Consider the following 12,364-nt stretch of genomic DNA (forward strand, 5'->3'; position numbering starts at 1 on the left):
AAGCTTGGATCCGATGAGCGAAATAATCAAGCGGCTGCGGGGCTTCTCGGCTCCGGCTCCGACAACACTGTGCCTCTGAGGCCATGATATGATAAGCTTCACCTTTATTGTAATGCCGCATGATATGAGGCCTGAGGCCCTCAGGCTCAATCTGTGATGAGACACTCGATTAAGAATCACATTGGTGCACTTTGGCTCACAGGTCCTGGAAACTGCCTGCTGTATTTTTTTTTGTATACACCTGAGGTTCAGACAGATGAGATTGGTCAGGAAAACGATTTTGCATCGTTCCCTAGCAACGAGGAAAAAGGGCACAGGGGTGAGGTCAAGGCGCAGCATGTGATGTCAAATCAGAAACCCTGCACAAGAACATCCTTTCTACGACAATGCATATAATTTGAATATGCAGTACTGCTTACATTGCAGATTCCATTCACCAAATAATAGGCAAGAGGTCCATAAAACGGCAGGGTCAAAAGTTCACAACTTCAAACCTTCCATTAGAATGTCACCGTGGCGAAACCTGATGAGATGTGCCCCTAACATGCAAAATATTTCCACTAAAAGAGGATGCTAAAAGACAGTGAAAAGGCCATATAGACAGAGGAAAATGGTCTTATGTGGCCAGCAAATGACGGCGTGGATGGCGTACAATAACGCACAGGGAAAAAAAAATTGTGTCGACCATTTTTAGTGACTAGTTCGGTCGACTTTATTGCACAACCCTCAACCTGGTTTAGGTGACAAAATATTGGAGGGATTCCGCATTATTTGGGACCGGAGACTGTTGATATTTTCCATCCCTTCTTCATCCGCCGACATATTTTATGACCCGATTGCTGCATTTGCATATGATACGAGCAGTAAGAATCACAATGGAAATGTACGTTTAACGAGCACACTTTTTCAGAGGTGCTGCAGATGGTCAGTGAATAAATTGGAGGATTGCTATCAGAACTAATAGACTCCCAATCTGCCCTCAACAGGCATGTTGCCAAAGGAATCTGTCTTTTTGTTTGTTTGGTTTGTTTTTTTTTTTTGGATAGATTATTAGAGCAAATGACATTAGAAGTAACTCGAGTAGCTCGCACAACACTTTCAGATACATTGGAAAAGCAATCAGGGAGAACAGACTTGATAAATCCATTCAGACATGAGCGATTAAAAATGTAGCGTATCGATGCTTTATTCTCTTCTCTCTCATCATTCCCTCATGAAAGATTTTATTTTTGTCGCGGTAATTATTGTGACATTTTGATGTATTGGCTTTGTGATTGCTACTCATGAAACAAATCAATTAAAGCCAATCCACTCATTGCGGTGTCACTCCTAATAAAAAACTCAAACACAAATTGCTCTAATCCAAGAAATAAAATGAATCAAAGCAATGTGGAAAAATCCTCAGGAGGCCCTTCCCGCCTCCGCGTCCTCATCAATATTGAAATGTCTGACTAAGCCCTTTTCTGTTCTCAGGTAAGGCGCAGGGCTCTCGCAGGGACGACGTTTCTGATGTGGCGAGTAAGTGCCTCCCTTGCCGGGTGGGCTGTCCCTACTGCAGAGACAACACACCCTGTCTGGCCCGGGAGGACAGCGGGCTGCGGCTTGCCGTGGCCTCCTTCCAAGGCCTGTGCGTGCTGCTGGACTTGGCCAGCATGGTGGCCGTCTACCACTTCAGGAGAAGTAAGGTGAGCGGAGATATCATGCTGCGCCTACCTGTCTAGTAAAATGACCTACCTTCATGTGCCTACCTGCCAAGCACGTACCTGCCATACCTATTCACAAATACCCCTCCCCACATATGCCTACTGATATAACCCTAGCTAATTTTCTTATGTTTTATCTTTGCACCCACATACATCTGTATGCACCGTTATCCGCCCAGCTACAAATACCGAGTGATGGATCAAAGTGTGAAGCGCGTAACGAAGCGTGATGCATTTATAGGAATACAATACAGGAAGAAAAAAAAAAATCTTTCTGAATAAAAAACGTTCCTAAACAGATCATGTACATAAACACATCACGTCCCACCGGATTTGTTTCATTTGTACCATAGCATTCACCGCAAATGAATCATCTGCAGATTAAATGAATGAACCCCACAAGATCTAATTATGCTGTTTTAATTCCAGTTATTATTCCCACGCGGACTGCAAAGAAGCAATCACACATCGAACAAATGTCACTGAAGGCTTTGGCCAACGGGGAGTTTGTGTGCACATGAAGCCCCGAGCGGTGAAACTTTTTGTGAAGCAGTCGGATGGAAATCTTCAAGTCTTCAGATGACTTCATCTGGCCATGACGACAAATATCCATCGACATGTACTTCACTTGACATACATACTTGCCTACGATATGTCTGCCAACCATCAGTGACGGAATGACGGCCCTCCCGTCAGTATTGACGGAACGTCCACCTCCGCTGCCTATCTTACCTATACTGTACCTCCCTTCCTCTATCTGCCAACCTATTTATCAACTTACTTCGACCTACAATTGCACCTTCCCACATATACTGTACTTACCAAATTACTGACACCTAGCCACTCACCCACCTAGCTTACATCTACCAGGCTACTGACCTCTACTTTCCAACCCTATGACGAGTCTTCCAAGCGACCTACCCAAATCCACCTACTCCCTAGCAACTTGCCCACCAAGCAACCTACATAGCCATCTAATTTAGCTAGCCGTAATCTAGCTAATCTAGCTAACCAATCTACACCTCACTAAAATGCCTACAATTATTGCTCCTGACAAGCCAATTCTTTCTTTCTTTCGTCCTCCGCAGAGTATCCGTACTTCTGGATTCATTCTATTGGAAACACTGTTGTTTGGAGCTTTACTGCTGTACTTCCCCGTAAGTAGATTTCATTTCCATTACTCATCCGTCAGTAGGCTACACAATACAAGAGAAGCATTAGCTCGGAATCACTGCGTTGAAAAAACCCTCCAGGTGCATCTGTGATCTCTACCCTGCCCAGCTTGTACGTGACTCTCATGAAGTTCTCTTTAATCACTTGGATAGAACGCTGAACTGCCGTCGCTGATATGATTGGCTGATAAACAAACAAAATGAGAGAGTCGTGTTGAATTGAACGCCTTCTGGCATGAAGCTATATCAGCCCCCGTGAGAGCGGGCTTCTTCGTCAACTTTTTCAGCGGCAAAGTGACTGACAGGACGTTCAACAAGCGGCAGAATAATATGAAACTATGAAGACGTTTAAGACACGATCATTAGCCTCGCTGCATAGAATCGATCGCCTTTGGAGTTGCTCAACTCATGTAAAGTAGTTGACGATAAAATCAAGAAATTGGGATTTTGATTTATTCTTTTAAGGCAGACAGGCCCATGAGTACCATATCAGGTAAAGCCCGTTGGTCACATCTTGAGCTTGGAAACAGATGGATGGAATTTCCACGTGACAGAGAGATCTGAGGGAAATTGGGGATTCTCTCCCTTCAAATACTTCTTGAAGTTTCAAACGCTGGCTTAAGCTTTCCTTTTTTTATTTTTTATTCTCTAAACGAAAAAAGAGCTTTAGAATGTTCAGCACGATGCACACCTGTGCTTATTTTTAATGCTTCTGGGGCATTATCTTGCAAAAGACAGTAAGCACCTGTTATTTTTGTTCCTGCAGACGTTCGCCTTCACGTGACAGGGTAGTCAAGATGAATTGGAGTTTGCATCCCTCCGTTCGGTTCCCTCGGTTGCATGAAAGATACCAAAAATAGCTTCCCCCAAATAGGCTTTCACTCTCTTCGGTGCACAGCCAGGAGGTCCTCGTCTTCTCTGTGCTCTTTTTTTTTTTTCTCAACACTTCGCATCATCTCGCTACCTTTAAGTATGTCTCTACCTTCCCCCAGGTTCTCCTTTAAAGCATTTCCCTCTTCATCTCACCTTGATGTCTGCCTCTTCGCCCATACAGTTACACACACAAAAATACAGTTTGTGTCTTCTCTGCTGTCTTCACAAGCGTCCTCAGCCAAGCGCGGCGCAGCTGCCCCGTTCTGGTGCTCAATGCATTTTTAAACAGTCCATCAAGTTCCACCACCGCATGTTTTAAAAATACAGTACATCTGTTTATTAATTGATGGAGGAAGCATGGTTGGTTGCATGCAAACCGAAGAGGGCCACCACTCCCTCGGGGTGGGATAAAAATGTGCGGTCCCCCGTGACTCGTGGATGCCGGTAGCACTGCGCAAAGGGCGTGACACTGTTTGTCTGCTCGACTCTCCGCAGGTTTGTGTTCAGAGTAGTATAGTCGGGAGTGGTCTAATTTTGCCCGCTGTCTGCAAAGGTGACTTAATATTGTTGCGGCTCCGTCACGTGGCAAAAAAGGGCCTGCGGCGGAGTGGAGGCTTGCTATGAAGACAGAGCGATGATGAAAGGGCCCGTGCAGGAGGCAAATGCAAAATACAGGTTGACATGAGGCACCCGCAAAGAGGATGAGCAGGAAATAGTAACCATAAAAACATAGTAAGGCTTTTTTGGATGGTTGTTTCTTTTTTTTCCCCGTGGGGCTGAGTCTGTTCTGTTCCTGGTTGTGTGCCTGTGTGTGTTTTGTTTTTTTCGTTTCCTGGGTGAATGGTTGATGGGCGGAGCCTCCGAGGTCAGACCCACTGTTCATGTTAATCAGCGAGGTTGCAGCAGTGACTAAAGGCAGATACGCGGTAGCATATCCTCACATTATTGATTGCGATATTCTGTGCTTAGGATCAGTGCTATCATCCTAAGCAGTGAGACCGTTTTTATGACCAATAATTGATGAATTGAGCTCACGATGAGATCAGGCTAGCGCCAGGTCCCGGTTGCATGATCTTCAGACACGCCATCATCAAACGCAAATCACGCGTGGGTCTAATATTCGACACATGTGGACGGTTCATTTACCATTGCACTAAGGCAGTGGTTCTTAACCTGGGTTCAATCGAACCCTCGGGGTTCGGTGAATCAGTCTCAGGGGTTCGACGAAGCCTCTGCCATACAATTAAATTTAAAAAAACTATACTTATGTTTTGAAATGTAATTTACTTTTTTTCTGGTTTTAATAAATGTCTTGAATTTGTAAAAAATCACATTTTTATTTTTCACGAATGAAGGGTTCAGTGAATGTGCATGTGAACTGGTTGGGTTCGGTACCTCTAACAAGGTTAAGAACCACTGGACGAAGGTTTTGCATTCATCGTGAATCTTCTCGCCGACAAAGCTGCAGCTTGGGCGGTAAAAAAACCACAAAGTCATTGGTATGTTCATCAATCCCCTCCGAGACGAGGAGCATTTTTGGCTGGGCTTAACTCAGGGAGAATCGTCCGTCACCGAGTACTTCATCGCCTTCTGCATTTTAACTGCCGAGAGTGCATTCAACAATGTCCCCCGCAATCCGCGTCGGGGGATTAAACACACAAGTCAAGGATGAACTGGTGCGGTGGAGCTTATTGTCTAGTGTTGTGGGAAAAATCGAAACACTTTAGTGGACAAGAAACACCGCACAAGGTTAGCACTGTGAGCGTTACAAGTGAATAACAACGTGCACACAAGGAGTGTGTTAAAATACAACCAGGACGGCGGGCTGCTCAAACGGTGCTTAACTATTTCTCCTGAAGCGAGGTCATAAACATGCAGATGTCATCTGCCTTATGCAATGGCCGCTGCCCCCGGGCTGCTGAAATCTTGCTTTGTCTCACACCAAGGTGACATCAACAATATCAGAGAGAGAGAGAAACACGGTCTACGTTCTTATCCTTGTCAAAACGAATGCATGAGGTGATCATTCACAGGACAGATATTTTAAGGACAAAGACATACATTTTGTCATCCGGTTAGACAATCAAAAAAGCAGGGGGCAGAGTTACCATGCCAACAACTGGTTCCAACTGGAGATTTGGATTTCAGCCGACGCAGACGTGGTTCCACTTGGCGTCACTTCGTTCACAAGTAGACTCACTGTTGCAGCACAAGAACCAATGTGGGGGACGACTCACCTCTGTTTTGTTGTCGTGTTTTTGTTGTTGTTTGTTTTTGAAGTGATTGTAATTGTATTTTAGTGGTTGTACATCTGTTCCGTAGCCAGTGAAAGAAGACTGATTTAAATTCATGATGCTTTTCTTCTTGTAACGGGATACTGTCTGTTTTTATTTTGGTTTAATGATTTTATTTTTTGATTTTTTTTGATGGTGTGGGCTGTGATTGTACCTCCCTGCAGGTTATGATACTATACTTCCACCCTAGTGTGTTCCGATGTATACTCCTGAGATGGGTTCGCCTGCTGGGTTTCGCCATCGTGTATGGCACCATCATCCTCAAGCTGTACAGGTAAACTGCTAGAATGGATGATCGTCGGTAACTTGAATTGAAAATATTGTTTGACTCCCAAACGTTTGCCGCATCTGCATCAAAAGAGCACATTTCAATTTTCACCATTTTCTTTTACATCATGTTTGTCGACTGTTGCAATACGAAGTCTCTTCTCAGACGCACGCTCGTTTCTGTTTGAGCGCTTCGGAGACAGGAGCAAGAGGTCAGCCCGGTCACAGTGTTCTCCCGGTCAATGTACCGATTTGATCATCATTCCGAGCTGGCTGTTTGGCTGCGAAGTGTGCCCTGGGGGAGCCCTCTTGCAAGCTGCTCCTTATGACTTTTGACTGTTTGTATATCTGCAGCAGTTGATGATCTTATCTCGACCGCCATATGGCTCCTCATCTCCTCATTTTGGCTGGAGTGTTTTATTTTTATTTTTTTATTCCCTTTACATAGATGCATTACCATTACACAATGCAGATTATGAATAAAACGGATCTTCTGGTTGAGCCCTATTTCATTTCCAATGAGCTGAATCCTTATTAGTAAAAAAAAAAAAGCAGATGCATTTTTCTTTCATTGAAGTCCTCCTTGAACCTCCGTTAGGAATCCCGCGGGGTGGCAGGAAGTTCAATTGGGAAGGCGGAGGTTATAACACGCAAATGCTCACGCACATACAAGCACACACACATTTCTAATTCAGGCTTGATGCATTCCATGGCAAGTTTCATGCATAACACCAACCCAACACGTGCAGGCTATGCGGTAACACTTCTCACCTAGGGCTACCACAAAAGATGATTTTGTGCATGTGTCCAATGATGTCTCAAAGCTGTGATCACTACTGTCCTCTCCTCTCGCTCCATCCAGAGTATTGAAGGTGTTCCTGTCGCGTACGGCGCAAAGGACACCCTACATGACCAGCTGGCGGGTCCTTAGGATGCTGGCAATAATTGTCTTGGTGGTTCTGTGGTTCCTGGTGGCCTGGACCTCTGCGGTATGCCAGAACCCCGAGCTGAGTCGGGCCTTAATCACAGCCGGCCTCTCATCGGAGGGGCTGCAGTTTAGTCTGTGTCTGTTGGACCGGTGGGACTACATGATGGCCGTTGGTGAGTGAGTTCGACACTGTCATGTACAAAAATCCGAGAATTCTAAATTCTTTGGAAAAGTCCACCCTGTCGACAGTTACGCAATGGTGTCAATTAATGCTGCTTCTTTACTAGAATAGACAGTATGCTTCACTTTGTTAATATAAAACTGTCGGAGAGGGAGAGGAGAAGAGAATAGTGAAGCCCTGAAGATGAAAAAGAAGCTGTCAGAATCTCACACGCCGGGCGGGGGCTTTCAATGGACTGACTGACGTCAAATACAACAATCTCACCATATCTGTGTGCGTGTAGTGTGTGCAGGACAGGAAATGAAGGAGCCTGCTAGTTACCATGACAACCTTTGAGAACACACTAATGTGTTGAGGCTACGCTTTGAACAGGAAGTTCTCTGCAAAGCTGCTTCCGAAAACTCTTGACTGATGTCATCCTCGCAAAATTACCTCAGCAATATGGCCTGTTTAGTAATATTGCTGACGACGGAGCACTCATCTGCCTAAAAAGAAATATCCATCCATCCATCCGTTCTCCAAAGCGCTTATCCTTCTGAGGCTCGCCGGCATGCTGGAGACTACCCCAGCTGTCTTTGGGCACAGCCCGGAACTGGTTGCCAGCCAATCACGGGGCACACATAGACAAACAACCGTTGGCGCTCACAATCAGGGACAGGGACAGGGACAATTCAGAGCGTTCACTCAACCTCGCACGCATGTTTTTTATGGAACGTGGGAGAAAATCTCTGCTCTGTGAGGATGATGTGCTAACCAGTCGTGGTACCTCGAAAAAGAAATAAATAAGAAAGAAGTCTTTTTTTTTTCCCGACTCGCAAAGTAACAGCAGTCTTGAGAATATCAACAGTAAACAAGCATTTGTTTGATTTGTTCTGCTTCCCATCCTACAAGAGGAGCTCCCTTTGCACCCCGAGACTAAGTGGCATGTAATTTGATGATTTATAGATCGGATCTATTCATGACTTTTAATAGGCTCCAAACTGAAAAGAATTTATGGACTGTTATAGATCTGATGGCAGAGTTAAGAGGGCCATTTGGAGTCTGTAAAGCATAAATCAAGCTTTATAACCTCTGCTCTTTTGCCATTTTCAAAATGTCATTTACACCTAATTGTTTTCACTTTTGACTTTTACTAGACGTGTGGGTAGAATGCACCAACTCCAAACTTGGAGATTTCAAATCGATGTTTTATTTGTGATGCTAAAATCAACCCACGCAAAACAAGAGTTTGGATGTTCCGGTGCTTGCGGGTTTTCTCCGGGTACTCTGGCTTCTTTCCACATTCCGAAAACATCCCAAACACAACAATCAAAGACCTTAAATTGTCCTGAATGCGAGTGAATGGCTGTTCATTCATATGTGCTCTGAGACTGATTGGCGACCAGTCAAAAGTCAGAAATGACAGACTCCTGTTCAAACGGGGCCCCAATGAGGGCAAATGTGATAAAATGCATCCGTCAAGGCTCGAACTCAGCAGTTTCTCATCAAAACACAATGAATAGCAAAACTGAGGATCACAGACTTTTATACATTGCATAAGAAAAGAAAACACATTTGGTGTTTTGTTACAAGTGTCATGTATTTATTGTTTCTGAAAAACCTTTGCTTCTGGGTTTAACCTGCAAATTGTTCCTAAAAATTAGAAAGTTGCTCCTCGAATGAAGTCATTGATGAGCAAAAATTGCTCTGCAAAGGGAATTTTCTTTCTTTTTTTTTTTTTTTTTTACACACTTAATGAATTTGATTAATAGAGCAAACCCAAATGTTTCCATTTCAATCCAATTGCATTTCTTTTGCTTCCCAGCGGAGTTGCTATTCCTGCTGTGGGGTGTTTACCTGTGCTACGCCGTCCGAACGATTCACTCAGCTTTTCACGAGCCACGCTACATGGCGGTGGCCATCTACAACGAGCTACTCTTATCGGCCGTCTTCCACATCATCAGGTGGGTGCGGAAAACTGGAACGATCCGTTCTAAAAAGCTGATCAGACTCGTTTGGCGCCATTCCGCGAGTAACTCGCTCGTGCTAGCATGTGTTCACGTCTCCACATTGTAGGACCGACCGCCTCCGGTGTCAGAGTCAAGTTTCAGAAAAGCAAACCTCAAGCAACGGGTCTCCGAAACAAACGTGTCAACGTTTTTAGAATTGCAGCGTCAGGTTTTAGAGAGGATCTCTAAAGTCGTCAGGTGTCCGGTGAGGCAGACGTGCTAGCTAACCAGTCGGCCACCGTACCGCCCAGGAAAACGTGTGTGTGCGGTTATTGTACGTCTGGCGATGAGAAAATGTGTTGATAGACGTCTGTTCGCTACTCAGGGATTCCTCCTGAAATAAACATGAGAGTGACCCTTGAGTTTTGTTTTAAGTGACAACAGTCATCACTGCTCTAACATAACGTTTTTTTTTTTCCACAGTCTTCTCTGAGCCAGTTTGTCGGGTTCATTCTTCTTCTGAAATTAGCCATGAAAAAACACATGAACACTCTTGTGAGGCTGTCATCGTTTGTATCTTGTGTTACAGTTCGTGCATTGTGTCCTTTTGCCTTGACCTCTTTTCAGTTAGACGTCGTTTACGGCTCAATTTATGATTAGTTTATACTTTTGTCCTTTTTCGTGGTGTTCCTCAAACCCCATTTTTGTTTCTGATTGAGTTCACGTTGGCAAAATGACCTTGTGTCCGTGGCAATCAACCAGTCCTTTCTTCGTGGTGAAAAAAACTTAAAAGCTTTCAGTCCAAACAATTTCATTTGCCACACATTCTCGATCAAAAACTGTGATTGGAGATGTTTTGCACCAGCGGGAATTCAGAGTAACCATCACACCAAAAAGTGTTTACTCCACGATGAAGCTGAAGGGTCCAGCAGACACGTGTTCATTTTTGTGGTCATCTTCCGTGTGGTTATATATCAAGCAGCTCTCACTTGCTGAGGGGGAAAAAACCTGGTTTGGTTTTGTTTACAGTTGACGTGGATAGAAAAGAGAAACACCGTGGGCTCTTATTGATGTCTGGCATACCGGAATTTACAGACTGCAAGAGTTCTCGGCTCATCTCGCTTGTAACTTTCAACTCTGATACTGTGGCTGAACAGAAAATCTTTGTGTTCCTGCAGGTTCTCCGTGGCGCCCGGCCTTCACCCCGACTGGATGCTAATGCTGATCTTCGCTCACACTCATCTTACCGTCACTGTGACTGTGGGACTGCTTCTTGTTCCAAAGGTATCGCTCCATTATGCGCAGTTCATGAGCTGTGCCCACCTCTGGCGCAGCAGATTGTAAGTTTACATCCGACTGCAGCGCGATTTTTGAGCACCGCAGATTGACGTAGTGCCTCGTAGCCGATTTGAAGCTGTTTTGTCGCATCGTACCATACTCCGCAATTGGTTGTGAGGCGTCACGACGACGAAATTCTGGCATGTCCGAATTTTTGTTTGTCTCGACACGTAGTGTGACATGTCCTACGTCGTCCTTTGATCAGATCGCGCGGAATGATTGGGTAGGCTGCGGCGCATCGAGATTTCCATAACGGCTGATGTCGTTTTGCAGCTTCAAATCGCAACAGCTCATTCATCTGTTTGAGCTCATGTGATCGGCGCAATCAGAAACATTCACCAAAGCAGAAAGAAGAACATTTGCGGCCGGTGCCGCAAACCGATTTAAATGGCGTTACTCATGATTGTAATTTTGCTAAGCACTCCCATCGGCGTCTTTATATGCAATCTCTTACGTCTGATGGAAAACATTTAATCGCCCCGCTGTGTGATAAAAGCAGTACACCATCAACGTTCCCGCTTCTTTCATTCGGTCTTAATTAGGCTCCTCAGATATTCGAGTCAGTCGAGTAGGCCGGGATAATGAAGCGCAACGGGAGTGTGTTAAGCTCACACGGCGTCTGCTTTTCAGCCTGGCCTAAATATTGGGCCCCCCTTTGTTGTTTTGCTTTCACTTGCTCAAGCAAACCTAAATAATTAGACCGTCATCCACTGCCTTTATGCGACTGAAATTCCCTGAACGGCGGAACCCTTATTTAACTGACTAATTGGAGGGAGGGGTTATCCGATTGTCCAATATTTGTTTTTTGTTTTTTTCATGCTTAAAAATACTCAATATAGTACAGAGCAGTTCTGCACTTTTTTTTCTTGGCCCAAAAATAACCAGTACAGTCCTAAGTTATTGTAAATAAATGTATGAAAAAAAAGCTTCAAACTGTTTATCCAAACTTGGGTGCTGGGGTAGGGATAACGGCGTGCAACTCCTTTTTTCACCACATTTATAACTGGACATCATTGATAGTGTAAAATCACAGAGGAAATGTCTTCACTAGGTTTAGTTTTTTTTTTTCTTCTAAGATTTATTAAAATATTGTCTGTGCCCTTATGCTACGAGCCAATATTATTGGCAGAAATGGCTCATTTGTCTCAATAGAGCAAATTTAATTTCAGAGGGGAAAGCGCTTTAATTTTCGAACATCCATCTCACTAACGTATTTACTGCAGGAAATGATTTTTCACGGCTGTCACACCTCCGATTGCCTTCACGGATATTTTGGACATCATCATTACAAGCGCAAAAAGTGCTCCTTTGCAAAATATTTTCCTTTTGGAACCGTGTAATGATATTTTCGTGGTACTTTTCTCTCTCAGTTCTTTACAAAAGGGACTCAGGCTCGGGATGATATTGCCACGGAGGCCTATGAAGAGGAGCTGGACATCGGAAGGTCCGGTTCTTACCTCAATAACAGCATCACCTCAGCCTGGAGTGAGCACAGCTTGGACCCTGAGGACATACGGGTGAGGAAACGCACACGCATCATCGACTTGGTCGTCGCATGCTTTTTCTGTCGATTCAAAATGCTGGTAAATAATTGAGGATTGGCCATGTCAGACTTCATAGAGCAGGAGTGTCAAACTCATTTTTGTTGCGGGCCATATTTTGGTGACCGTTTCCCTCAGA

At 44.4% G+C, this 12,364-nt stretch overlaps 1 protein-coding gene across 1 annotated transcript in view; it reads left to right on the plus strand.

Annotated features, from left to right (window-relative positions):
• The window catches only part of gpr158b (G protein-coupled receptor 158b), a 30,987-nt gene that overhangs the window by 13,679 nt on the left and 4,944 nt on the right, over nt 1–12,364 (plus strand). Inside the window, exons 4-10 of the mRNA XM_019877850.1 lie at nt 1,474–1,685; nt 2,792–2,860; nt 6,207–6,316; nt 7,172–7,410; nt 9,223–9,361; nt 10,525–10,630; nt 12,055–12,201. Coding sequence (XP_019733409.1) covers nt 1,474–1,685; nt 2,792–2,860; nt 6,207–6,316; nt 7,172–7,410; nt 9,223–9,361; nt 10,525–10,630; nt 12,055–12,201 — 1,022 coding nt within the window. The remainder of the gene's footprint in view (nt 1–1,473; nt 1,686–2,791; nt 2,861–6,206; nt 6,317–7,171; nt 7,411–9,222; nt 9,362–10,524; nt 10,631–12,054; nt 12,202–12,364) is intronic.

The sequence above is a fragment of the Hippocampus comes genome, unplaced genomic scaffold (assembly GCF_001891065.2).
Source record: "Hippocampus comes isolate QL1 unplaced genomic scaffold, H_comes_QL1_v1.1 scaffold317, whole genome shotgun sequence".
In the NCBI taxonomy this organism is placed as follows: Eukaryota; Metazoa; Chordata; class Actinopteri; order Syngnathiformes; family Syngnathidae; genus Hippocampus; species Hippocampus comes.